Source organism: Lampris incognitus, chromosome 2 (assembly GCF_029633865.1).
Source record: "Lampris incognitus isolate fLamInc1 chromosome 2, fLamInc1.hap2, whole genome shotgun sequence".
Taxonomy (NCBI): domain Eukaryota; kingdom Metazoa; phylum Chordata; class Actinopteri; order Lampriformes; family Lampridae; genus Lampris; species Lampris incognitus.
In genome coordinates, this window is record NC_079212.1 from 84,265,108 (window position 1) to 84,292,423 (window position 27,316).

Consider the following 27,316-nt stretch of genomic DNA (forward strand, 5'->3'; position numbering starts at 1 on the left):
GAGGTACTGTATTTATCTGGGATCAGAGGAGCAGCTCGGTCTTGTCAAGGTTGAGCTTAAAATGATGGGCAGCAAGGCAGGCAAAGACACGCGCCTCAGCACGAACGTTTCAGGAAAGAAAAGAGCGGCAGAGTTGAGTGTCACTGAGAAAGCAATGGTAGGAAAGTTCTGGGACGTGATGACAGGACCAAGAGATGTGGTGAAGAGAGAGAGGGGACCCAGGAATGAGCCCTCAGGTGCCATGGTGGAAGCTGTACAGCCAAGACAAAGACCCTCCTTCAAAAGCCCTTATACAACCGGTGCACATCATCAGGTGGGAGGCGAACGATGAAAGCGTGGACCCGGAGATCACCCTGTAAGCTAAGGGAGACAGAAAAATCTGATGGAGGATGACATTAAAAGGCATAGTGAAGATTGAGGAGGATGAGGACCAAGAATATGGAGGTGGCCCCTCGTAGAATGAAGTGCTTCAGTCAAGGGAAGGAGGGCAGTTCTGGTGGAATGGGCCACCCTGACAGCAAATCAATCGCATTTGGTTTACACGGGAACTTTCATGCCAGAGCGAGAATGCCACTGGAAGCTAAGACTCGATCGTACGGACGGCTTCATGCTCACCTCAGCCTGGACAGACACGACAGCATGACGTGTTAAGTGGAACGCTGTGATGACACAACGACTACAACAGCAGACGGCTGCCTCGGTAAACAAGTTGTCAAGAATGTTAATGAGGTCAAAGGTGAGTCCACCTTTGACCTCATTAACATTCTGATGTCCCAGACACAACAAATTCCATGGAGGGGGGGTTGGGGGGGTTATACATTTATTTAAAGGAAACCCCCCCTTTTTTTTTACAACCTGGGTCTTGTTTTCACAGTTTTTGCTATCATGCATATGGGCTATGATATCATTTTACTCACCAGCTCCATGCTGGAGAACTCGGACGGGAGGACTGCTGGACTCAGCTGCACTAAGGCGTCCTAGAGGGCGTCAGACATGTTTCGTCAAGCCCCCTTCAATGCAATGATCTAAACCACGTATTTGAAATTGAAAGTGCAAGCTATAAGTTATTACCAAAAATGTCTAATACCAGCATTACGACTCGGGTCCCTTCGTCCCATCAGACACTGCTGTAAAGCTGTCTAGCACTGCTCCCGTTGCCAACATCTCCAGTCGGAAGCCGCGAGTGAGTAAAACAACGTCGTAAGCAATATGCACGATGGCAAAACTGACAAAAATAAAATAAAATAAGACACAGGTTGTAAAACTAACAAAAGGAATCATCCTTTAAACTTGTATTTGGGGACATCTTTGTACTTGGATGTTGAGGGACAGTTGTTGTGGACCTTTGCTGCAGGGTGACAGTAGAAGGTAATAGTGGGACACTGCCTCATGGTAGGAGCGGCGCGTCATAGACTGGTCACCACGACCCTCTCATGGTGGTTCTGGATAACTTTGTGAAGGGGAGCAGACATAGTGCTTCTCTGTGGACTGTTTCCACTTCCGCATCCGTGTTTCTGAAGACGACACAAGAAGGCTTATAAATCTACTAACTCACTAAGCAGACAAACTGACGGCGGTGTACTACTGCTTTACAAACCGCAAAACATATTCCAGTCAACAGATTAGGTAGAAGCGGACCAATTCAAATGATCATTTTTACACATATTTCCTAATAAAAAACCCCAATCATCAGACTGAAGAGGACGATGGACTCTAACAGGAGTGATAAGTCAGGGACATTGCTAAACCGGCGGGTGTTTCACCACAGCGTGATGCGGCATGGCAGGAGAGGCAGAAACGTCACGCTCCACACGCTGAGCAAACACTGCTGTCAGATGATTGAGCAATTTCATCTGATGTGCATGTTTGGCATATGCTCCCGGATGGAATTTAACCTATATCATGGCAGAAACTGCTTCTTATCAACAAAATCACTGGGCAAAGGGGAACAAAGCTGCCGACTGCCTTCACATTCTGAGAAGACAGCAGAGTGCGGGTTTCAGGGATAGCAGTACATTCTGGTTATGTGTGGCTCTCTGGAAGAGATCCATTCAGGTACCTAGAAATTAGTGCCAACTGAAAAAAGGCCCAGCAAGTATTTGGCCAGTGGCTGCAAGGCAGTCTGCTGGAAGGCCAGCCCTGCAGGGCTCTGCTCTCAGTACGTGGAACGTGATGTTTGTCTGGATATTTTCCGGATACCAGACAAGAGATCCTACACGATATTTGGTGAGAGGATCGATAAGCAGCTGGGACATGTGTGGAGAGGTGGACCTGCTACATGAGTGGTGTGCATGTAAAAGGCCAGAGAAATAACCAAGGCTGAGACATGTAGTTCAGTCAAGATGTGGGGCCTTCTTGAAACTTCCACAAGTGTGTCCTGGCAAACTTCCCCAGTCTTTGACATAAATGAGTAAAGTGGTGGTTCTAAAAGTCTTATTTTTTTTGGGGGGGGGGGGCGATTTTTCCCCTTTTCCCCAATTGTATCCAGCCATTTACCGTAATCTTCCAAACCATCCCGGTCGCTGCTCCACCCCCTCTGTCGATCGAGGGAGGGCTGCAGACTACCACATGCCTCCTCCCATACATGTGGAGTCACCAGCCGCTTCTTTTCACCTGACAGTGAGGAGTTTCACCAGGGGGACGCAGTGCGTGGGAGGATCACGCTATTCGCCCAAGTTCCCCTCCTCCCTGAACAGGCGCCCCGACCGACCAGAGGAGGCGCTAGTGCAGCGACCAGGACACATACCCACATCCGGCTTCCCACCCGAAGACACGGCCAATTGTGTCTGTAGAGATGCCTGACCAAGCCAGAGGTAACACAAGGATTCAAACCCGGGATCCCAAGGTTGGTAGGCAACGGAATAGACCGCCACGCCACCTGGACGCCTGTAAAAGTCCTTTTACTGTGATTTAGTCATTGCAACATCTGCCACAGAGAGCATTGAAGGGAGATGCTCATGTCAGTTAAGTGGTCCCCAGGTGAGGAACTGAGATGGGGTGGTGTTAAAACAGTCATGGCGGGACATTCTACATCAAAATGACAAAATTTAGTCACAAACACATGCCATGATTTATAGTTCTAGACTAGACTGCAAGTACAAGTTTCAAGATTTTAATCTGCATCGTTACAAAATGTTGAAAATGCCAGTTTCCATGTGCGAGGCATGTCCCATCATGTCCCTCAGCATCACCCCCTGCAGCTAGACAGGGAAGACTACAACCTCCCCTGCCCCGCTTCTGAACTCCACACACATGCACACACACACATACACACACACACACACACACACACACACGATACCCACCCAAATCTACAGTTGGAAGCATAAATCTTTGTACAGCAAGAAACACTACCATGCCGTACAAAGATTTATGCTTTAACTGTAGATTCAAAGCATAAATCTTTGTACGGCATGCCAGTGTTTCTTGCTGAAAACCCCTTTAGTTTGGACTTACAAAATATTCATGGGGCAAGTTGGAACAACTTGTTCTTGCCACTTTGTCTGATTTCAGAGATGCATAAAATTATAAGGTAAGGTGTTATCTTAAAAGTTGATGATTTAGTAATTAGTACTAAAAACTATAATGAGACAAGTATTGGATTGTGTTGACCTAATAACATCATGAACCCTTTATATTTTCCTTTGAAATCCTTTCATCACTGCCCTCCATGGTGTTCCAGCTGCGGGGTGGGATGTAGCCCCTCTTCAGGATGTCACAAAATACACACTGGCCCTCTAGAATGAGCTGACATCCTCTTTCTGGGACAGAGCCGTAGATCCCTTGAGTAGTCCTTAAACAGAAACCCTTGCTAGGCATAACATCTCAGTGAGATAAATACTGCATTCAGAGCATAGTAAAATATTTCACAGGAGAATATGGGTCAGAGAGTCAGCACCTCCAAGTCTGATGGTTCTCTACCAGACAATGGTGGATTGCTCCCTCCGTGTTGGGGATGAGTTTTGCCTCAAGTGAAGGAGTTCAAGTATCTCGGGGTCTTGTTCATGAGCGAGGGTAGGACGGAGCAGGAGATTTACAGGTGGATTGGTGCAGCATCAGCAGTAATACCGACGTTGTACCGGACCACTGTGGTAAAGAGGGAGCAAAGCTCTCAACTTACCAGTCAATCTCTGTTCCGACCCTCACCTATGGTCATGAGCTTTGGGTAGTGACCGAGAGGGTGAGATCTCGGCTACAAGTGGCTGAAATGAGTTTCCTCCGTAGGGTGTCTGGGCTCAGCCTTAGAGATAGGGTGAGGAGCTCGGACATCCGGAGGGAGCTCGGAGTAGAGCCGCTGCTCCTTTGCGTCAAAAGGAGCCAGTTGAGATGGTTCAGGCATCTGATTAGGATGCCTCCTGGGCGCCTTCCTTTGGAGGTTTACCGGGCACGTCCAACTGGGAGGAGACCCCGGGGTAGACCCAGAACTCGCTGGAGGGACTACATGTCCAATCTGGCCTGGGAACACCTTGGGATCCCCAGGAGGAGCTGGAGGGCGTTGCTGAGGAGAGGGACATCTGGAGTGCCCTACTTAGCTTGCTGCCACCGCAACCCAACCCCGGAGAAGCAGCTGATGATGAATGAATGAATAAATGAGTGAATATTAGGTGTCTGGAGGCGCTGCGTGTTTGGAGATGTGAAACAGACAGTCATCCACATAGTGGTTTCTGGGTACTGCTGGTTTTCTACTGTGCCAGGTAGTTCATTACATTCACCTGTTGTGTCCGGTATAAAACCTCACAGAGAAAGCTGGACTGCATGGCAGAAAAGCAAAGCTGCAGGATTTGTGCTCCTCGAGGACCCGGACTGAAAACCACTTTGGTAAAAAAGACCAGAAGTTGACCGTCTATATTCCTTGGACATAAATGCAATAGAGAAGATGATTAAATAAAAATACACACCCTCAGTGTAGAAATAACTACGATTTCTCATTCTGTGATGTACCAACAACCTCAGCAGCACACAGAAACCTCGAGACAGCTTTAGAGAACTCCAGGAAGATAAAGTGGAGTAATTATTTGAAAAAGAAAATGCTTGTAAAGAGAATGTGTATTTAATGTGAAATGATTTGGTACATTCCGTTACAACCACTCCTGCTCTTATCGTTACCAACATGGAGCCAAAACCAAAGCTATCTTCCTGCCAAGAAAGATCACACTGCGTCATACCTCCTGACAGAGTCCCTCATGTCAACGCAGTCAGTAAGAAAACAAGGAAAAAGAGGCTTGTAAGAAATAAAGCACTTTTCACCCACACGCTTTGAATCGATGTGAATTCACACAGACTCGTCTCTCATCTTCCACATCTCTGCGAGCAGACGAACGACAGACTTTAAGCATCACTTGCGTTGAGAGCATGCCGCAAAGATGAAACCTGTGAGGGCATCAAGTGTCAGAGTGAACACGTGGCCGTTTGTCTCGGCAAGTCGGCTCCATGATGAGAACGGACCACAGGCGCCCTCACGCGAGGCACAGCAGCGGTGTTGTGGTCTCCTACCCAGTCATCCACCCACAGGTGGTGGTTGGACTCCCCCCCCTTCTCCAGTGTCTTTCACATCCGGTCTGCATTACGATCCTCTGTCCTCCGGAAAACGGCAAGAAAATTCTTCCCTCCATTCCTCTGCACCTTCTTCCCTTCCTCTGTGCAGCTGCCCAGGCGGCTGGTGATGACATCTCCCGCCTGCCGAGCAACGAGAGAGAGAGAGAGAGAGAGAGGTGTTCGCAGTAACCCTTTACATGACAGCTGACCTATTACACAGTGTAATGCACACAAAACAGACACAACCGTACGCACAGTGATGACTGGTCATTACTGACTAACGCAGGGGTAAAACGGGCTTTTTTATATCGCCAGCTTTCCTCCTGGTATTCAAAACATCATGTAAGTACAGTTGATGTCAAACATTACATGGGTCACAAACATTTCTGTTTTGAGTCTTCTGTGTCACAATGAATCACCTGGTAAACTTGAATATGAGGTGACTATTGAAACTCATGCTGAGTAATGACTGTTGTAAAGACAGCAAGATATTTACTTCATACTCAGCTAATACACTGAAACTTTATCCAGTAATGACCAGTCATCACGGTTACACACACACACACACACACACACACACACACACACACACACACACACACACACATATATACATCACAATCATTTAGCTGACGCTTATATATATACGTAGATGTATAGAGATGTATGTGTGTGGAGCTGCTGTATGTTTTGTCCACAGCAGAGGTGATGAGCGGGACTACTGTGTGGCAGGGGCAGGTAATAAAGCCCTTTGTTAACGCACCATCTCTTCATCACGGACGCGTGTGAAGAGTGGATGCTCGCTGAAGTGCTTAACAATCCAAAGATGCACCTCCTCCACATCTGTGTTGGTGTACACCAAGCCCTGAAATAACCAGGTAAACACACACATTACAGCACACCAAATGAAAGACCTGACAGCATGATTACAGGAACACCTTACCAATATGCAGTATGTATGATCATACTTCCTTTGTGCCATGACCCAGGCTGAGCACTCACACAACCACTGTCACAAAACATGAACAGTGAAAAATAATAATGAATGAAAACGAAAAACACAAGTGGTACAGTGTTGAGTATGCACTCAGACATTCCTCTGTGACCATAAAAACAGCCATATAAGAAGCACACAAATATCAACCTATCAGTCTATATCCTACACAGACCTGCTTATCTAGATATCAACCCATCAGTCCATATCCTACACAGACCTGCTTATCTAGATATTAACCCATCAGTCCATATCCTACATATCCTACACAGACCTGCTTATCTAGATATCAACCCATCAGTCCATATCCTACACAGACCTGCTTATCTAGATATTAACCCATCAGTCCATATCCTACACAGACCTACTCATCTAGATATTAACCCATCAGTCCATATCCTAGATATCCTACACAGACCTGCTTATCTAGATATTAACCCATCAGTCCATATCCTACATATCCTACACAGACCTGCTTATCTAGATATTAACCCATCAGTCCATATCCTAGATATCCTACACAGACCTGCTTATTTAGATATTAACCCGTCAGTCCATATCCTACATATCCTACACAGACCTGCTTATCTAGATATTAACCCATCAGTCCATATCCTAGATATCCTACACAGACCTGCTTATCTAGATATTAACCCATCAGTCCATATCCTACATATCCTACACAGACCTGCTTATCTAGATATCCACCCATCAGTCCATATCCTACATATCCTACACAGACCTGCTTATCTAGATATTAACCCATCAGTCCGTATCCTGCATATCCTACACAGACCTGCTTATCTAGATATTAACCCATCAGTCCATATCCTAGATATCCTACACAGACCTGCTTATCTAGATATCAACCCATCAGTCCATATCCTACATATCCTACACAGACCTGCTTATCTAGATATTAACCCAACAGTCCATATCCTAGATATCCTACACAGACCTGCTTATCTAGATATTAACCCATCAGTCCATATCCGTCCATATCCTACACAGACCTGCTTATCTAGATATTAACCCATCAGTCCATATCCGTCCATATCCTACACAGACCTGCTTATCTAGATATCAACCGTTCAGTCCATATCCTACATATCCTACACAGACCTGTTTATCTAGATATTAACCCATCAGTCCATATCCTACATATCCTACACAGATCTGCTTATCTACATATCAACCCATCAGTCCGTATCCTACATATACTACACAGACCTGCTTATCTAGATATCAACCCATCAGTCCATATCCTACACAGACCTGCTTATCTAGATATTAACCCATCAGTCCATATCCTACATATCCTACACAGACCTGCTTATCTAGATATCAACCCATCAGTCCATATCCTACACAGACCTGCGTATCTAGATATTAACCCATCACTCCATATCCTACATATCCTACACAGACCTGCTTATCTAGATATTAACCCATCAGTCCATATCCTACATATCCTACACAGACCTGCTTATCTAGATATCAACCCATCAGTCCATATCCTACATATCCTACACAGACCTGCTTATCTAGATATCAACCCATCAGTCCGTATCCTACATTTCCTACACAGACCTGCTTATCTAGATATCAACCCATCAGTCCGTATCCTACATTTCCTACACAGACCTGCTTATCTAGATATTAACCCATCAGTCCATATCCTACATATCCTACACAGACCTGCTTATCTAGATATCAACCCATCAGTCCGTATCCTACATATCCTACACAGACCTGCTTATCTAGATATTAACCCATCAGTCCATATCCTAGATATCCTACACAGACCTGCTTATCTAGATATTAACCCATCAGTCCATAGCCTACATATCCTACACAGACCTGCTTATCTAGATATTAACCCATCAGTCCATATCCGTCCATATCCTACACAGACCTGCTTATCTAGATATCAACCCATCAGTCCATATCCGTCCATATCCTACACAGACCTGCTTATCTAGATATCAACCCATCAGTCCATATCCGTCCATATCCTACACAGACCTGCTTATCTAGATATCAACCCATCAGTCCATATCCGTCCATATCCTACACAGACCTGCTTATCTCCATTTGTCACATGTTTTTTCCTTTATTAAAACAGAAAGAAGGCTGCCTGAGGTGGCTTCACTACTCTGAAGAGCAATGATCCCTGCAGCAGAGGACTAAAATAACCCAGAGACAACACAGAGGTGAACCACCTGTGTCATTGTAGTTTACTTTGCAGTCTGTGCAGATAGTGTAACTAGAACATGGATTTCGTGGAAAACTCAGCATGGCACACATTTTCCCCGGTCAGGGATGCTGATTTCTGGTGAAGCGAGGATGATGAAAGTTATAGAAACGGGAAATGAGCGTGACACCATGTCTGCTAGCTGGCAGGTGGAAGCTGGACTTTCAACTGTCATAAAAAGGGATCTTGACAGCCTCTCCATACCCCTGCACCGTCCCATATCACTGCACCGTCCTGCTGTATGCCACCAGTGAAAATATGTAGCATTTACAATATGTATTCACAAGCACACACACACAAATATATATATATAGAGAGAGAGAGAGAGAGAGAGAGAGAGAGAGAGAGAGAGAGAGAGAGAGAGAGAGAGAGAGAGAGAGAGAGAGAGAGAGAGAGAGAGAGAGCATGCGCGTTCTGATTAAACACCGCAACTCTCCCCGCCGGCAGACACATGCACTGACACACATAGATGGGGGCAAATGATGAACCTGGTTCACATATAAGTGTTCCCTTGTTCCCAAAAACCTTCTGCTCTGCTTTGTAGGCAGCATCAAACCCAAGTGTCCCATTTCTTCTCAGATGTGACAGGAAAGAGAGGGCGGCGTTCTCCGAAGTCAACCGACTGCAGGGCAGGGCGAGTTCATTTGAACTGATTAAAGAAGGGGCAGCACGGTGGTGCAGTGGTTAGCACGGTCACCTCCCAGCAAGAAAGTCCTGGGTTTGAGCCCCGGGGTAGTCCAACCTTGGGGGTCGTCCCGGGTCGTCCTCTGTGTGGAGTTTACATGTTCTCCCCGTGTGTGTGTGGGTTTCCTCCGGGTGCTCCGGTTTCCTCCCACAGTCCAAAGACATGTAGGTCAGGTGAACTGGCCATACTAAATTGTCCCTAGGTGTGTGTGTGTGTGTGTGTGTGGTTGTATGTGTGTGTGTGTGTGTGTGTGTGTGTGTGTGTGGGCCCTGTGATGGACTGGCAGCCTGTCCAGGGTGTCTCCCCACCTACCGCGTTATTATGGATCCCACTGCTTTTCTGGGCACTCTGCCTCTGATTGGCCAGTACTCGTTGCCTCCGTTGGTTGGGTTGGTTAAGGTTAGGGCGGAGTTAGTTTAAGGTTAGCCAATCAGAGGCAGAGTAGGGGTGGGTCTTCCTAGAATCCTAGCGCCTGGATGCTACACAGGGCGTGTCTTGCCCAGAAAAGCAGTGGGATCCATAATAACGCCCACCTACTGCCCAATGACTGCTGGGATAGGCTCCAGAAACCCGCAACCCCAGTTGGGATAAGCGGCTTGGATAATGGATGGATGATTAAAGAAGCATGTCTCTTCAAGTGACAAATACTTGGAACAACTTTTGCATAAAATGTTACTAAAATACTCGTTATGTAACCCTCCTGTTGCACAGATTTAAAATGTGGTATTGTAAAGTTGCTTGGAGCTACAAAGTGACAACCAATCATTTTTTTTACGACCACAAGGCCACGCCCCCTCGTGACGACGAGCCTGGGGAAGAGAAGCCAAAATGGAGGATACATTCATTTGTGCGTTTCTGCATGTTCCAAGTATTATGACGCCACTTTGGTGTCAGACTGAGACTGAAACAAGGAGCTAGCATGGTGAAAGATCAGCACAGTTGTTGGAATCCCAAATTAAGTTTTCATTTGCTTTGAAAGCACAGAGTTGCTGTAGCTAATGCTAATGCCGTATAAAGCTGTTGTCAAACCAGTTTGTTGGTATGGAACTGTGGCGCTAGCTGAGCTACTTGTTAATACGAGCTTCGTTTGTAGCACAAAAAAGCAGCGTGTAGCTTTTGGTGCGATAGCATTCAGCCACCAGTATGTTAAATTATAAATAAATAAAATGTAAAAACCTTGTCTTGTCATTCCTGCAATTTGCTCACTATTAAGGACCACAACAGAAACAAGACTTTTAACCATTGGCAATGTGAGATTGTCACCAAATGGCAAAATAAACTAAACTAACTAACTAACCCGCTTCCGGTGTGGGAAGATGACTGCGTGAATTCGCATTTGCAGCAGCCTCACCCAGTGCCGTCCATAAAGTGTCTTTGTCCACGTCTGCTTCTAAGCTTTGTCTTCGTTTGATGGCTGGGAGACCGGGGCAGGCTAAGCTAACTGCTAGCCCATGCAGGCCGGCAGTTCGGATAACACCGAGGCAGTCTGGTGGCGGCCTCACCTAGCGTTGACTGTGGTGTTTTTGACGTCGTCGTGAGGAGTGTGGGGAGGTGTGTCGAGGATGTCTGGCTGGGAGACCTGGCGCTAGATCGGGCTGGGAGAGCTTGGTCTGCTTTGTTTGGTGGCCCGGGGACCACGGCCCCTGCCTGGAGCTGCGCCAAAGAAGTAAATGCCGAGGGCGGTGACAGGACGCGGAAGCAGGGCGGGCTAAGCTAACTGCTAACCCATGCAGACCGGCGGTTCCGACAGTCAACCTGGCTGGTGTCCATTCCCTTTGTTTAGTTTGGATATGTGTGTTAGTTTGGGTATGTGTGTTAGTTTGGGTATGTGTGTTAGTTTGGGTATGTGTGTTAGTTTGGGTGTGTGTGTTCTTGTAGTTTTTGGGTGTGTTGTTGTCTTTGTGTTGTATTGTTGTGGGCTGGGGGAAATGGCATTTCGTTTCATTTCATGTACACAAGTGCATGAAGTGAAATGACAGCATTTGTGATTCCTGATGCTGAACTAACTGACAGATCGTCTGTGTTGTATTACTGACACAACTAGAAAGTAGTCACACTCCTGTATAGCTGAATGATGTCACAATATGATGAGGAATTTACTGACTTGAGAATTATCCTCATTCCTGAATACAATCACACTTAAAATAATCCTTAAACTACATGGCTGGCTGGAGTAGAAAGAAAAACATCATGAGGTGGGTTGGAAAAGAAACAGAAAGAAAAGAAGATAAGCTGCAGCCCTCGGCACTACCTCCGCTCAAACAAAGCTCACTTACCCCAATTCTTAATATGTAGGCGTACTCTGCCAGCAGAGTTGGACTAATGATCCTCCACTTGTGCTTAGTCTTCTTAAAGTGCGGGTCAGGGAAGAGGAAAAACATCTTACTGAGCTGAAGGACAAAGAAAAAAATCAGGTCAAGAAGATAAATTAATCAACCTTACAGCCCGTATCCCCCCTCCCCAAACAAAAGAACAAATAACACCCCCTTTCATTTGTTCTTGCTGATTTCCATACGTAACATCAACATTTACAGCTCGCTGGCATGAAGTGCCTGGAAGTCAGTTTTTCAATGTGTTCTGAGTTATTTTATGTTGCTAGCTTTTAAACGGCTGAGATTGCCAAACTGGAATTTCCCTTGTTAATATATATATTTCCCCCACCATGTTTCCTGTGTCTCTGACTTTGACATGATTTACACAACTACAAAAGTAGGTTCCACTGATACTCGTCTGGTTGCGTCACGCCATCCAGGTAACCTTTTATTAGTAGAAATAAATAATGTCAGGTAAAGACAGAATAATGTGGAGATAATCACCGGGGACTGCCATAGCCTCATGGGCTTCGTGCTGTGCCCTGTCCTTTGAGATGGAAAATCTTTAACACATTAATTTGAATTATTTTGGGGTTTCAGCGACATCACAGAAGGAAAAAAAGACATTTGGGGAGCGGGGTGGGCAGCTTCAACCCTAATAACCAGGCACACGGGAAGGGGACAAACAGTATTTTGAGGCGACTCTCTGAAACTGGGTCGTCATTCCTCTGCCTTGTCTAACGTTCTCGTTTCAGCTCTGCAATGAAAAGACAGTTTCACACCAGCCCTTAGCAAGAGGCATCAGCAACGTGCTCAACGGCCAGAAAACTGCCATCCCTGGTAAACAGATATCACCCAAGAGCTGCAATTCATGTCCCTGCAAAACTATAATGTCCCCTGCATGGTGGCCCAGAGCAACTCCATGCAGCACGGCCAGAACAGAATAACCCTTGTAAAGCATTTGTAAAGCAAGACATGCACCAGATGTTTTATAAATACTGATTAATACTGCAATTCATGATTAATTCATGCACAATGTACATGTAAATAGTTTGTTAATCATGTACTTACACTTTCTAAAGGATCTTATGATCCTTTAGGCTGTTGTGAGTCTCAAGGTGCTGCTGGCCTTTCAGTCTCATGTGTAAATGCTTTGTAAGGAAGGCACAGATAGTCCTCACTTTAGATGAGCTCATACACAATACTTACCTAGCAAATAGTAACTACCTGAATTAATCATGAATTGCAGTATTAATAAGTATTTATAAAACATCTATTACCACACTCACTAACCACTGGTGCATGTCTTGCTTTACAAATGCTTTATGAATGCTTTACGAATGCTCTACGAATGCTTTACGAATGCATTACAAACGCTCTACAAATGCTTTACGAATGATAATTCAGTAGTTACTAATACTTAACTAATGCTTCAAATCAAATCAAATCAAATCAATTTTATTTGTATAGCCCAATATCACAAGCTTCATAGTGTGTAATTATTTTAAAGTGTTACCCATTTTCCAAGCCAAGGCTTAACGTCGAAACCACACAACTGTCTGACTGTTTGTGCTTTTCAAACACTTATCAGCAAGGAACCTGGACTCAAGATGTATTCATACTAATCATATTTCCTCAACCTGTTTTTAAAAATATTTTTTGAGATTTAAAAAACATATAACTTTGTTAAAAGAAACACTCAATGATAGGGAAAGTGCTCAACAAATAAGGACAGCTGAAGATCGCTTATGGCATGAAACAGGCTTGTACTGTCTCAAAGAATTTACCTGACTCACTGGATTATATATATATATATATATATATATATACATATATATATATATAATCCAGTGAGTCAGTATATATATATATATTTATATATATATAATTTTGTTGTTGTTGTTATTTTCATTTAAGATACACACAGCCTTTCAAACAATGTTATGGTCTCTCCTCCATTACACACAGGACATTTGAGGTAAAACGTTTTCCTAATTTAACCCCAGCACACTAAAGCCCACTGTTTGATTTAATACTTGTTTCACCAAGTCATAGATTACTACAGCTAATTAGAACGGATAAATGCAGTCGTGCATGGCTCTATAACTCAGCTGATGTGGTGGCTGTCATGTCGTTCAATAAGCCCATTGTTAGAAAATCTTGGCTCTATTAAGCATTTCTTATTAATCAACTTGGCACTGAAAGTGATGAGACTTGAGTTGCTTTGTTAGTAAAATGTAAAAAATTCATGTATGTGTGTGTGTGTATATATATATATTTTTTTTTAAACCTTTATTAGATAGCTACAGTGAAGAGGCAGACCGGAAATGGGGGGGTGGGGGGTGGAAGCGTGGCCTCCCCCAGTGCTGACTATGCAGTGTCTTTGTCCAAGTCTAGAGCTGAGTTTGTGTCATTGCGTGAAGAACTTTTTAAAAAGAGGATTTATGTCTGTGATCACAGATTTCGTTTGATGGCAGGGATAACGAGGCAGGCTAAGCTAGCTGCTAGCCCATGCAGACCAGCATTTCACGGCCCTGACCCAAGCTGAGCCCAAAGAGGACACACCGGGGGCGGTCTGACAGGACGCGGAAGCGGGGCAGGCTAAGCTAACTGCTAGCCCATGCAGACCGGCGGTTCCAACAGTCATCCTGGCTGGTGTTTGTTCTCTTTGACTGATTTTTTTGAATTGTGTTGCAAATTTACTGAATGGACTGTTGTTGACTTTGTGTTTTTGTTTTTTTTCTTTGCTTTATTCTTTCTGGTTTTGTATGTTTTGATGGTGTCATTTTTGGGAGGTTTTGGACATGTGTTTTTGTTTTTTTGCGTTGCACTGCTGTGGGCTGGAACAAACAAAATTTCGTGTCTTTTGTGTACACAAGTACATGAATGAGATGACAACAAATTGTTCCTGATTCCTGAGAGAGAGAGAGAAAGAGAGACAGACAGACAGAGCGAGAGAAAGAGAGAGACACAAAGAGAGAGCGAGAGAGACAGAGAGAGAGAGACGGAGACAGAGACAGAAAGAGAGACAGACAGACAGACAGACAGACAGAGAAAGGGGTATGACATGCAACAGAGGTTGCCAGCTGGAATCAAACCAGTGCAACCCATTCGCAAGAAAGAAATGTTGGCATTTTACATTTCTGCAAGCCATATCCAATAACCACACAATAAACCTCGACTTTTCTGAACCAAAAAACATGTTTCGTATCAACATTTCAACTTGTAGCCATTGCTGGTGCAGCCTGCGTCCATGTCATGTGACTCAAGTTTCTGTCTGCGAAAAGAAAAAGAAAAAGAAAATGGCTAACATTCCTTTTATTCTGTGGCAAGTGCAATATTTCAAGACAGTTTCGGCATTAAAATAGATTTGATTACAACACTAGTGAGAAAAGTGCATGTTATTTTCATAACCTTCGTTCAGGGAATGATCTTTATGATCATATATCTTTAGCTCGTTACTATGAGTATTATCTCAAGAAAATTGTTGGAATGCAACGTTTCCAACATTGAACACTACCCTGAAATACATTTGTGCAATATTTGCTAAAATATCCTAAATAGATCAAAATTTGTATGCTTTTTTTTCAAAGAAAACACCTAAATATACTATCATTTGTGTTTCGGCTGCAGTAAATATCTGATATATTCTGTAGATATATTTTTATGACCCTATTTACAATGCTATTTTGCAAACCAGAAGAACTACAACTGTGGTGCTGATTTGTATCAAACTGCATGGCACGGCTCATGGGAACTGTAGTTTTTAAAAACTTGGTGCATGCACATTGATAAGTCAAAACATTAAAACCACCTGCCTAATATTGTGTAGGTCCGCCTCGTGCCACCAAAACAGCTCTGATCCAACAAGGCATGGACTCCACAAGACCTCTGAAGGTGTCCTCTGGTATCTGGCACCAAGACGTAAGCAGCAGATCCTTTAAGTCCTGTATGTTGTGAGGTGGGGCCTCCATGGATTGGACTTGATTTTCCAGCACATCCCACAGATAATCGATCGGATTGAGATCTGAGGAATTTGGAAGCCAAGGCAACACCTTGAACTCTTTGTGATGTTCCTCAAACCATTCCTGAACAATGTGTGCAGAGTGGCAGGGAGCATCATCCTGCTGAAAGAGGCCACTGCCATCAGGGAATAATGTCACCATGAAGGGGTGTACCTGGTCTGTAATGGTGTTTAGGTAGGTGATGCATATCAAAGTAACATCCACATGAATGCCAGGACCCAAGGTCTCCCAGCAGAACATTGCCCAGAGCATCACACTGCCTCCATCGGCTTGTCTTCTTCCCATAGTGCATCCTGGTGCCATCTCTTCCCCAAGTAAACGACGCACATGCACCCTGCCATCCAAATGATGTAAAAGAAAACACGATTCATTAGACCAGGCCACCTTCTTCCACTGCTCCATGGTCCAGTTCTGATGCTCATGTGCCCATTGTAGGTGCTTTCAAAGGTTGACAGGGGTCATCATTGGTTCTCTGACCAGCCTGTGGCTATGCAGCCCCATAGGCAGCAAGCTGCGATGCACTGTGTTCTGACACCTGTCTATCAGCCAGCATTCACTTGTTCAGCAATTTGAGCTACAGTAGCTCTTCTGTGGGATTGGACCAGATGGGTTAGCCTTTGCTCCCCATTTGCATCAATGAGGAGCTTTGGGCGCCTATGACCCTGTTGTCGGTTCACCAGTTGTCCTTCCTTGGGCCACTTTTGGTAGGTAAATGACCACTGCACACCAGGAACACTCCGCAGATCTGCTGTTTTGGAGATGCTCTGACCCAGCCACTTAGCCATCAGATCCTTACGCTTGTCCATTTTCCTGCTTCCAATACATCAACTTCAAGAACTGACTGTTCACTTGCTACCTACCTGTCAGTGGTTTTAATGTTTTGGTGGTGTATTTCCTTGAATTGGAAGTTGTAAATACTGAATTGAGAGTATACTGGGGGGTTAAGGGGATGGCAAACACATTTGTGTGATCAGATTTTAAACATCTAATTGTGTTTAATGGGTGAAAATTAATTTTGACCATGGTACTATGTCTGTAGCCCCTTCTGTTGCTGAATAACAAGTCTTCCAACATGCACAGAAGTCAAGGTTCAGAGGTCAATATTTCAAAGCAGGAGTCATTTACAATCTTCGGACTGACAATGTTACTCTATAGTTTACAGTTTAATTTTAACATTTCATGGACACAGCCTTGGCCCAGGTTTACTTTCAGAGAGCCATTTGGAGGCTCAACACATGAAATGAGAAGTCTTTAGTTTTTTTTGTGTCTGTTTTTGTGGAAATAGTAACAAACATCATTTAAGGTAATCATTTCTGACTAATTTACTACCAAATTAGTAATTCTGGCCTACTTGAAGCTTTTTTTTTCTAATGAAAGGCAAGATCTTTCTTTTCAGATCTAACCCTAACCCAAGCATTAAGATCCCATACCTGTGGTAATGCCCTGGATGGTCAGCAGGATTGCAATATGTAAAGGTGACTTATTTTAAAAACAAACAAACAAAATAATTTTCATCTCATGTGTTGGGCCTCCAAAGGACTCATTCTTGGCACAGATCTAGTTTCAGAGAGCCCTTTGGAGGCCCAATACATGAAATGAAAGTTATTTTGTTTTTGTTTTTAAAATGTCACCTTTACAAAAGAAAGATCTTGTATTTTATTAGAAAAAAAAAGCTTCAAAGTAGGCCAGAATTACTAATTTGGTAGTAAATCAGTCAAAGATTATTATCTTAAGCGATGTTTGTCACTATTACCACAACTATTACCACAATTAAAGACCGTTCATTTCATGTGTTGGGATCCCAAAGGGGTCTCTGAAACTAAGCCCGGGTCAAGGCTGTGTCCATGAAATGTGAAAATTAAAACTTTGTCGTAGGATTAAACCAAATACATCATTGGAAAGGACTCAACCTGTAGAGTATCATTACATCAGTCTGAAGATTGTGAATGGCATTTGCTTTGAAATATTAACCTCTGAACCTTGACCTCAGCACATGTTGGAAGGCTTGTCATTCAGCAACAGAAGGGGCTACAAACATGGGACCAACTGCTATAGACCATGCAGCCTCATATGATGCCATGCTTCATATGCACATTTCTGCACCTTATACTTGATTCCGCATGGTCTCAGGAGGTTAGAGCTCTTGAATTCAGCTATGTGACTATACCCATATAGGTGACTATACTTGGGGACTATGTCAAGTATGGTCAAAATTAATTTACACCCATTTAACAATTCGATATTTCAAATCTGATTACATAAAATGTGTTTGTTTCCCATCCCCTTAAACCCCTCAATGTACTCTCAATTCAGCATTTACAACTTCCAACTCTAGGAAACACACTAATATTTTTAAAAACTATAATTCCCTTGAGCCACGCAATGCAGCTTGATACAAACCAGCACCATAGTTGTAATTCTTCCAGTTTGCAAAACAGCACCGTAAACAGGGTTGTAAAAAAATTTTTTTATACACACATATATATATTTATATAAAATCATATATATCTCTACAGAATATAGTATCAAATATTTACTGCAGCTGAAACATAAATTACACTGCATTTAGGTGGTTTATTTGAAGAAGAAAAAAAGCATACAAATATTGATTTATTTAGGATATTTTAGCAAATATTGTAGAAATACATTTTGGGGTTTTGTTCAATGTCGAAAACCTTGCATTCCAACAATTTTCAGGGGAGACCTGAAAGAATCTTCGTAATAACTAAAAAATTAAAGATCATATACATTCACTGAATGAAGATTATGAAAATCAAATGCATATTCCTTGCTAGAAGTGTTATCAAAATTAATTTCAATGCCGAACCAATCTTAAAATATTGAATTTTATACTGAGAATAAAAGGAATGTCGGCCATATTTTTCTTTTCGTAGACAGCAACTTGACAGTCACATGACATGGACGATATGAACATTACAAAAATGTTCTTTCAACAGCTAAAACATCCTATTATGCAAATATCATCAGTGCAGTTGAAGGGAATAATGAAGCTCTCTTCTCCACAGTTAAAAGGTTACTAAATCCACCTGAAACCAATATGAACAGTAACCTTTCTAATCAACAATGCATGAGCAGCTAGCTTCTGCTAACATCATGCAGACTGACTTACCATCAGCAAGCACCATGAAAAATGTCCCCATCCACTGTCCCACTGTCCTTCAGTCTTCCAACTGAAAATCACGTTTCTGAACTTATTAGTAAGTCTAGCACCTCCACATGTCACCTGGATCCAATTCCCACAACCCTAGTTAAAACATACCTGCCCTAAATCAGCTCCTTGATAACCTCCATCATCAACTCCTCTCTGTCCACTGGTACAGTCCCCCCTGAAGGTTGCTATAATCAGGCCACATCTGAAAAAAAAAAAAAAACTCGATTTAGCCTCTACTGGCCAAAACAACTACCCTCCCATTTCCAATTTACCATTAATCTCCAAAATCCTTGAGAGGGTAGTTGCATCTCAACTCCAGAAACTTCCAATCTGGCTTTTGCCCCAAAGGTAGCACAGAAACAGCCCTGGTTAAGCTCACTAATGACCTCCTTCGTGCAGCTGACTCTGGTCTACTCTCTATCCTCATCCTCCTTGACCTCACCGCAGCCTTTGATACTATATACCATCAGCTCCTCATGGATTGTCTGGTTAACACTGGAGTTGGGGGCCCTGTGTATCAGTGGTTTGCTTCCTACCTTACAGACACGACACATTTTGTACAAAATCAGAGTTACCAGTCAGACAGTTTGATAGTCCCTCATGGAGTTCCACATGGTTCAGTATTGGGGCCACTCCTGTTTATTATTTACCTCCTCCCTCTTGGCAACATCTTCATATGGTATCCATTTCTACTGCTATGCTGATGATACACAGCTTTATGTGTCCACTAAGCCCACTTCCACTCTTCCCTCCAGTACCCTCACTGCTTGTCTCCATGATATAGATATGGATGGCTAACAATTATCTGAAATTCAACAGTAGAGGGTGTCCGGGTAGCGTAGCGGTATATTACGCTGCCTACCAACATGGGTATCTGCAGTTCGAATCCCCGTGTTACCTCCGGCTTGGTCAGTCATCCCTACAGACACAATTGGCCGTGTCTGCGGGTGAGAAGCCGGATGTGGGTGTGTGTCCTGGTTGTTGCACTAGCGCCTCCTCTGGTTGGTCAGGAAGCCTGTTCAGGGGAGAGGGGGAACTGTGGGGAATAGCGTGAACCTCTCACGTGATACGTCCCCCTGGTGAAACTCCTCACTGTCAGGTAAAAAAGCGGCTGGCGACTCCACATGTGTCGGAGGAGGCATGTGGCAGTCTGCAGCCCTCCCCGGAACAGCAGAGGGGGTTGAACAGCGACCGGGATGGCTTGGAAGAGTGGGGTAATTGGCCGGGTACAACTGAGGAGAAAAATGGGGGGGAAGTGTATATATATGTAAAAAAAAAAAAAAATCAACAATAGTAAAACTGAGCTACTCCTCGTTGGCCCTAAATCCATACTCTCAAAAACTAATATTTGCTCACTCCCCATTGCTGAAGCCACCATACCTGTCTCCACTTAGGAGACAGGTATGGTGTCTTGGTGAGAGCCTTGGTCAAGTCAAGAGCCTTGGTGTTATTCTAGACAGTACCCTTTCCTTTTCCAGTCATATAAACAATGTCTCCCAGACTGCCTTTTTTCCATCTGCGAAACATGTCCAGACTACATCCTGTATTAACACAACACTTCACAGAATTCTTAGTTAATGCTTTGGTCACATCACGCAGCGACTACTGCAATGTGATCCTGGCACAAATCCCCAACAAACTTACTCACTGACTTCAACTCATCCAGAATTCTGCAACAAGAATTATTACATGTTCAAAGTCCACTGACCATGTCTCGCCCCTGCTGATTCAATCACACTGGCTTCCTGTGTCACAGCGGATCAATTTTAACATTTTATTATTAACATTCAAAGCCCTTCATAATCTATCCCCTGCTTATCTCACAGACCTCCTTCAGACTTAGAACCCATCTCGCTCCCTGTGGTCTTCACCAGCAGCTCTACTGGCACTACCAGCCACCAACCTCAGCACAATTGATACCAGGGCTTTCTCCTGTGCTGTACCCGAACGCTGGAACTCCATTCCTGCCACACCCGCTTACTGGACTCCATTACAGAATTCAAAACTGCTCTTAAACCCCACACTTAAACTAGCATACTCACTATAACAGCATTCACAGCATCAAATCCATCTCTTTTTTTTTTTTACTCCTGCTGATGTATGCTCTATTGCATATTGTGTGTTCTATTGTTGATTGCACTGATGTTTTAATGTGTATTTGATGTAAAGCGAGTTTCATGAAAGGTGCCTTTAAATAAAACGTTTATCATATTATTATTACATGAAACACATTTTTGGTTCCGAAACATCAATATTTAATGTGTCTGTGGTTTGCAGAAATGTTAAATGCCAACATTTTATTCTGGCGACTGGGCTGACCGGCGACGGTTGGGACCACGTGGCCTTGTGGTATGCGCTGTAACCATTCGGTTAGGGAGGCGCCCCAAAACGTCCGTATATTAAACACAGAAATCAGTTACTGCTAGTTGAATAAAGGCATTGATGTTCTGGCTCCATGTGACCTGTATTCATGGTCCATGGATAAAGAACTACAGCCCTTTTCGGTGGGCTTCCCTGGGACATAGGATTTAGGGAGTTGTTCCTTATCCGAGGCGAGGGTCTAAGGACAGGATGTTGTGTTGCTGTAAAGCCCTTGAGCCAAATTTATAATTTGTGATATTAGGCTATACAAATAAAATGGATATATATTTGATAGTCATATTGACAGGCAACAGGCGAGCGGTGAGACAGGAAAAATGCTTCCTTCTCTCCATTTTGTCATCATACCAAAGGTACCATTAAACTTTCCACAGCCTTCCCTCACGCCACACAATAGCCGATTTCACCGTGGTAATTACCATGGCTGCCAGGTGAAAACCACATATCTGCCAAGGCGCTAACTCAGCTTGGCATGAAAACATTCTTGTCTTGTCCCGTGACGAGTCACTTTTCAGCCTCTTCAAACTTTCCATGGATTGGAATTAACTGAAGAAAATTAACACTAAATTTGAAACGTGATGTGTTGATGAACTGATTCAACTTTCTGTGACTTCCTCACCTGGATGACTGAGCATGCATCAAGACACATGGGAGCAGCCATTTTGAATTCTAGATACAGGCACCCTCCTGTGTAAGACTTCTTATGTCCTCAAGACAGGCTTCAGCATCACTGTTTTAATCATTTCAATATTAATCACATTCAAGTCAGGGCTTCTAATCTTCAACGTGTGTTCGTGTTGTAAAAATCAGACCAAAAAACTTCCATTTTAAATGACTTTGTTTCAGCTTTTAGCCAGCTTTCATAATTTTGGTACATCTCAAGACTTTTACCAACTGTAGAAGTTGTTTTATCATATCGCTTGCTGTCTGTAACTTAGGCGCTGCGTCTAACGAGTCTTAACACCACTGAATTACTCTATCAATCACTCAAGCTGCATTTTTTACAGCGCTTTCTAGCTTCCTCCCCTTTTTTCCATGATTGTACTTGGCCAATTAACCCACTCTTCCGAGCCATCCCGGTCGCTGCTCCACCCCCTCTGCTGAGCCGGGGAGGGCTGCAGACTACCACATGTCTCCTCCCATACATGTGGAGTCACCAGCTGCTTCTTTTCACCTGACAGTGAGGAGTTTCACCAGGGGGACGTAGCGCGTGGGAGGATCACGCTATTCCCCCCAGTGCCCCCCCCCCCGAACAGGCATCCAGACCGACCGGAGAAGGCGTTAGTGCAGCGACCAGGACACATAACCACATCCGGCTTCCCCCCCACAGACACAGCCAATTGTGTCTGTAGGGACGCCCGACCAAGTCGGAGGTAACACGGGGATTCGAACCAAAGATCCCCTTGTTGGTAGGCAACGGAATAGACCGCTATGCCACCCGGACGCTGCTGGTGTAGTGTTGGGTTGAAATGAAAACCTGCATACGCACAACCCTGCATGGCATATGACTGGACACCACTGCCCTTGGTCTACACGTGTCACACTGGGAAAGCAGCACATAACAAAAATGAGACAGGAGTAACTGATATTCTTGTCTACCAATGACCAAATGTGGTGGCTCAAGGCCGTTGCATTTTTTTTTTTCATTTCTGAAGCTACTCATACGGGCGTTAAACTTCATTTTAAAAGGGCCCTCTGTCTCATGGAAAATCCTTGCAAAGAATAGTGCATATTCAGTTAGGGGTAAAAGATGTGACCTGTGCTTGACAGAAAAGTATTTTATTATTTGCAGACTTGACATGTCCACCTCGAATAGTAGAAACGAACGGGCCAGCAGCTGCAGACACCGAAAACATATCTCCTTTGTAACTATAAGTAAAACGTCTTTACCCCCCCCATTAGATGACACACGTGACATTTTTTAGATGTTGTATTTTTATATTTTAACTGCCTGCCCTTCCAACTGTGCCCCAACACCACCCACTATATGATGTACATAAACGACCTTGTTATATTCTAAATGTAGGCTATTTCAACAGTGCCCTGGTCCTTTAAATTATTTTTCAAAACAAGCCCCGGCCCCTTACCCCACTGGTTGTGATGTTTCTACCCCTCCATTGGTTGCTGTGCATCATAAATACCTACCCCATTGGTTGTAATAGTTTAGCTGTTTTCTCCTCTGATTGGTCGCTGTCCACCGAAATTAGGGGCGTGATGCTGGGCAACGTAAACTGCGTGTTTTCTGAGTTGAACCACATCAGCAGCTGATGAGTGTGCCATGCATGAAACAAGCCTGTACTGCCATGTATTAGAACTTTTTTTCCCTACATCTATATTTATATTCCACTCCTCATTAGTTGAGCACTTTCATGAACACCATTGACGGTTTCCGGAAAAGAAAAAAAAACGCTATAGTGTATATATATATATACATACACACACACACACACACATACATACATACACACACACATATATATACATATATATATACATATAAAACTTTTTGAAAGAAACACTCAACGGTAGGGAATATGCTCAACAAATAAGGAGCAAAATAATCCAGTGAGTCAAGTAAATTCTTCATGAGAATATATATATAGTATATATAAAAAGGTAAAGAAGAAATAAAAAATAGAAAGGGGGGGGGGGTTGGTTTGGTTTCCATCTTTTACAGAGGACAGGTGTGTAGTCCATCAGTTGAGTTGTTTGGTTAGGTCTTGGTTATTCATTCGTTTTGAGTGACATGCCATGTCTGCACTAAGAACAACTCACCTGTTATACATCAGCCTCAAGTGGATGACTTAGCAAATACATCAGCTATACAGAGCACAAAATCGTCCAAGTTCTGTCTGTAGAAATGGTTAACCTCTTAACTGTCCCCTTCAGTTTGCACTGCTAACCTCACACGAGTCACAGCACTGGACTGTCTGCACCACCTCGCACCCCAGCTTCTAACAGCTTTCTGTACGACACCACGTCGCTCATAAAAACATACAAGTCACAAAAAGGAAACTTGGAAGTGTGAGGAGATAATGTTTAGCCTCCAACTTAAACGGCCAATCCACTATGGCAGTGTTTCCCAACCCAGTCCTCAAGGACCCCCTATCCTGCAAGTTTTCATTGTAACCCTGCTTGTACTTACTCAACCAATCATCTCACAGCACTTAATTATGCAAGGTGTGCAACATCTGACAGAATTCATTGCCGATTGGTTGAATAACTACAAACAGGTACCTATTCAGGGTTGCAAAGAAAATCTGCAGGATAGGGGGTCCTTGAGGACTGGGTTGGGAAACACTGCACTACGGAATCTAATTATAAACGTGGAAACAAAGCATGGCGTCTAACTTAAGCAGCTAATCCACTATGAAACCAAACACTAAAGGGTAAAGACAAGTAAACCCTTCAGGTACGATAATTCAGCAGTAATTCTAATCCATTTAACAACAAGAACTATGGCGTGTTGTTTTGTTCCTGCCGGCAGTCACTGGTCTGAAGGTGACTGCCACTCCTTCCACTTCCTCTGTGAAGAAGCAGCAGATTGTCCATCCTAACAGCTGCTGAGGCTCACGGGTACTGTAGTTTCTGATACACCCAGCAGCATAAAAAGCAATTTCTCAGAAAAGAACTTGAATCCTTTATAACAAACGGCAATGAAATAACCCTGTAGTATTACTTCATCATCCTGGAGACTGCCATGTTTCGGTGCTGAATACTTCTGCAGTAACCATTAAAGGTAAACCTTCTAATGGAGAGACTGAAACTCTCCTGGGAACCTGCGGCTCTGCCCACTTCATCACGCCACAGGTTGAACAGAAAATGCTTAAGTTTCACTATCAGGTGGCACCTGAACAACAGCAAACCAGGCTTACCTGTCCCTTAGTGAAGAAGTTGGGCAGGTACTTCATAGCATTACTGCGAAGGCAGGCGATGTTCTGATAGCATCCTGGACTTGAGCTTCGTAGCGAGCGGATACGGTCCTGCACGTAATCTGACACTTTCACACGGATTTCCAGGCCCAAAATCAAATTATTTGGAAAAAGCGATGACAACTCAACTGACAGGAGAGAAGTGCACAAGGAGATACGCACACACAGAAAGTTAGAGGGTCACGTGACTTAGTAATATGTGCTTAATATAATAAAATAGGACCAGGATATTGACTTTCCTGGATGCTGTTTGTGTGTGTGTGTGGGGTGTGCAAGGAAAAGGCTGCATGTTTTCCATACGCAGATTACTTTAGCAAACCAGGGAGAAGGAGATCAAATAGGCTGAAGACATAGCTACCCAAAAGTCCCCCATATCCACAGCCAATGTCCGCGAACTCGACTTGTGCTGTCCCTTCGTCAGACCGGTTGCCAGGGAAGAACTGGGGATACAGCTGAGACCAGTCCATGTTCTCTGGGCAAATGGGGCTGTGGTTTGGGTTGTGGGAAACACAGTGAGTGATGCTTCTGTCCTTCATACATAGACATCAAATAAGGAATTGGAGCAAGAAAAAAAAGAAGCATGTGCTCTGAATCTGCCGTATTAAATTGTCCCTAGGTGTGTGTGTGCGCGAAGCCAGCAGTAAAGACTGTATGACGTCAGAGGGAGCAGTCTCTGAACTCCAGGACTGTTTTGACAACACTGACTGCAGTATGCGAGGGTCTAAAGGCAGGATGTTGTGTTGCTGTAAAGCCCCTTGAGGCAAATGTATCATTTATGATATTGGGCTACACAAATAAAACTGACTTGACTCTACTTTGAGAATGAAGTTGTCTGTAATTCTGGTTATCTATTGTGTCAGGTACAGAAAGCGGCCTGTAACAGGTGTCCGACATCCAGATTTGACCGGAAGTGTAAAGCGCTTTGAGTGGCTGTCGCAGCGAGACAAGCGCTACATGAAATGCAACCTGACTGACTGGTTGATCTTAGACTCGAGTTAAGAACCACTGCTTCTAACACAGTCAGGGTCCTTGCCAGGGTGTAGTCGGGGTCATTGTCAAGGTGTAGTCAGGGTCCTTGACAGGGTGTAGTCGGGGTCATTGTCAAGGTGTAGACGGGGTCCGCGTCAGGGTGTAGTCGGGGTCCTCGTCAGGGTGTAGTCAGGGTCCTTGTCAGGGTGTAGTCGGGGTCCTCGTCAGCTTCTACCCCGCGCCATGCTGGTAATAAAGAGCCGGGACCACGCTAGGGTCTTATTCAGCGGCGTTGCACAGCGCTGTGATACCCTACAGCGCTCCTGTCAACGACGGTTGTTTGAAACGCTACGAATAAGCGAGGCTCGGTGCGGCTGGAGCTTCGGTAAGATGACGGAAACGATCTGAGACGGTGAAGTAAACCGACTAACCGCTGAGCAACGCGTTTTCTAGCTGGCCCGTTCAGACGGCAGTCAAACGGCACGGCACCACTCACTATTCAAACGTGTGGTCCGCCATCGGGTTTGAGTGGGCCCGCTGTCTGTAGTAGCGCTTCTGGGGCATGGCCGCGCTCATCTTCTCCGCGAGGTGGATCCACGTTATCACAACGATCGATAACGGGCTCGTGCCTTGTTAGATTAACGGTATAAAACACTTCGGCGACCCACGAGGAGCACGGTTAACACCTCCCAACACCAGGCGGGCGGAGGTCTGCCCCGCCAGCAGCCGAGCGAAGCGTTCAGTCACTCGCAGGTCTGGGGCAGCGTGGACCGCGGGTCGCACGCTTATGACGTCACGCCCTTGCCAGGTTTCCGCAGGGGTGACTGTAACGTCGGGACATCCGATCAGGACGAGGAGGAACGTGAACCGGATGTTGAAACTACTAGTCCGTGTTTCCTTCCGGTAAGGTCACACATACGCAGGCTGGCCTGACTCCACAGCTGGATAAAGGTAAAACTCATCCCCAGCTGCTGTCTGCAGAGACGCACACCGCTCGGTATGATACTGCAGAACAAACACCATGAGCTCTGTTGTAATGTATAACTCATGTCTAGCAAA

General features: G+C 44.3%; 1 protein-coding gene across 2 annotated transcripts; it reads right to left on the bottom strand.

The window, feature by feature from the left end:
- Positions 1 to 5,040: 5,040 nt before the first annotated feature.
- mettl1 (methyltransferase 1, tRNA methylguanosine) lies at positions 5,041 to 27,048 on the bottom strand. Of its 2 annotated transcripts, XM_056274405.1 has the most exons (6): positions 26,754 to 27,048; positions 25,647 to 25,774; positions 25,232 to 25,416; positions 11,745 to 11,858; positions 6,299 to 6,400; positions 5,041 to 5,676 (listed from the first exon to the last, which is right to left on the bottom strand). In XM_056274405.1, exons 1-6 carry the CDS (start codon positions 26,831 to 26,833, stop codon positions 5,548 to 5,550), a joined length of 738 nt encoding a protein of 245 aa, XP_056130380.1. In that variant the 5' UTR covers positions 26,834 to 27,048; the 3' UTR covers positions 5,041 to 5,547. The 2 variants fall into 2 exon arrangements, with proteins under 2 accessions (XP_056130380.1, XP_056130381.1); XM_056274406.1 differs by lacking the exon at positions 6,299 to 6,400.
- Positions 27,049 to 27,316: the final 268 nt, after the last annotated feature.

Coding starts and splice junctions, on each gene's coding strand:
- mettl1 (XM_056274405.1), bottom strand. CDS start 26,833: ATGAGCGCGGCCATGCCCCAGAAGCGCTACTACAGACAGCGGGCCCAC. Junction 25,417..25,646: donor TGGATATGGGGGACTTTTGG/GTAGCTATGTCT, acceptor CTCTCCTGTCAG/TTGAGTTGTCATCGCTTTTT. Junction 11,859..25,231: donor ACTTCTTCACTAAGGGACAG/GTAAGCCTGGTT, acceptor TTTGTCCTTCAG/CTCAGTAAGATGTTTTTCCT.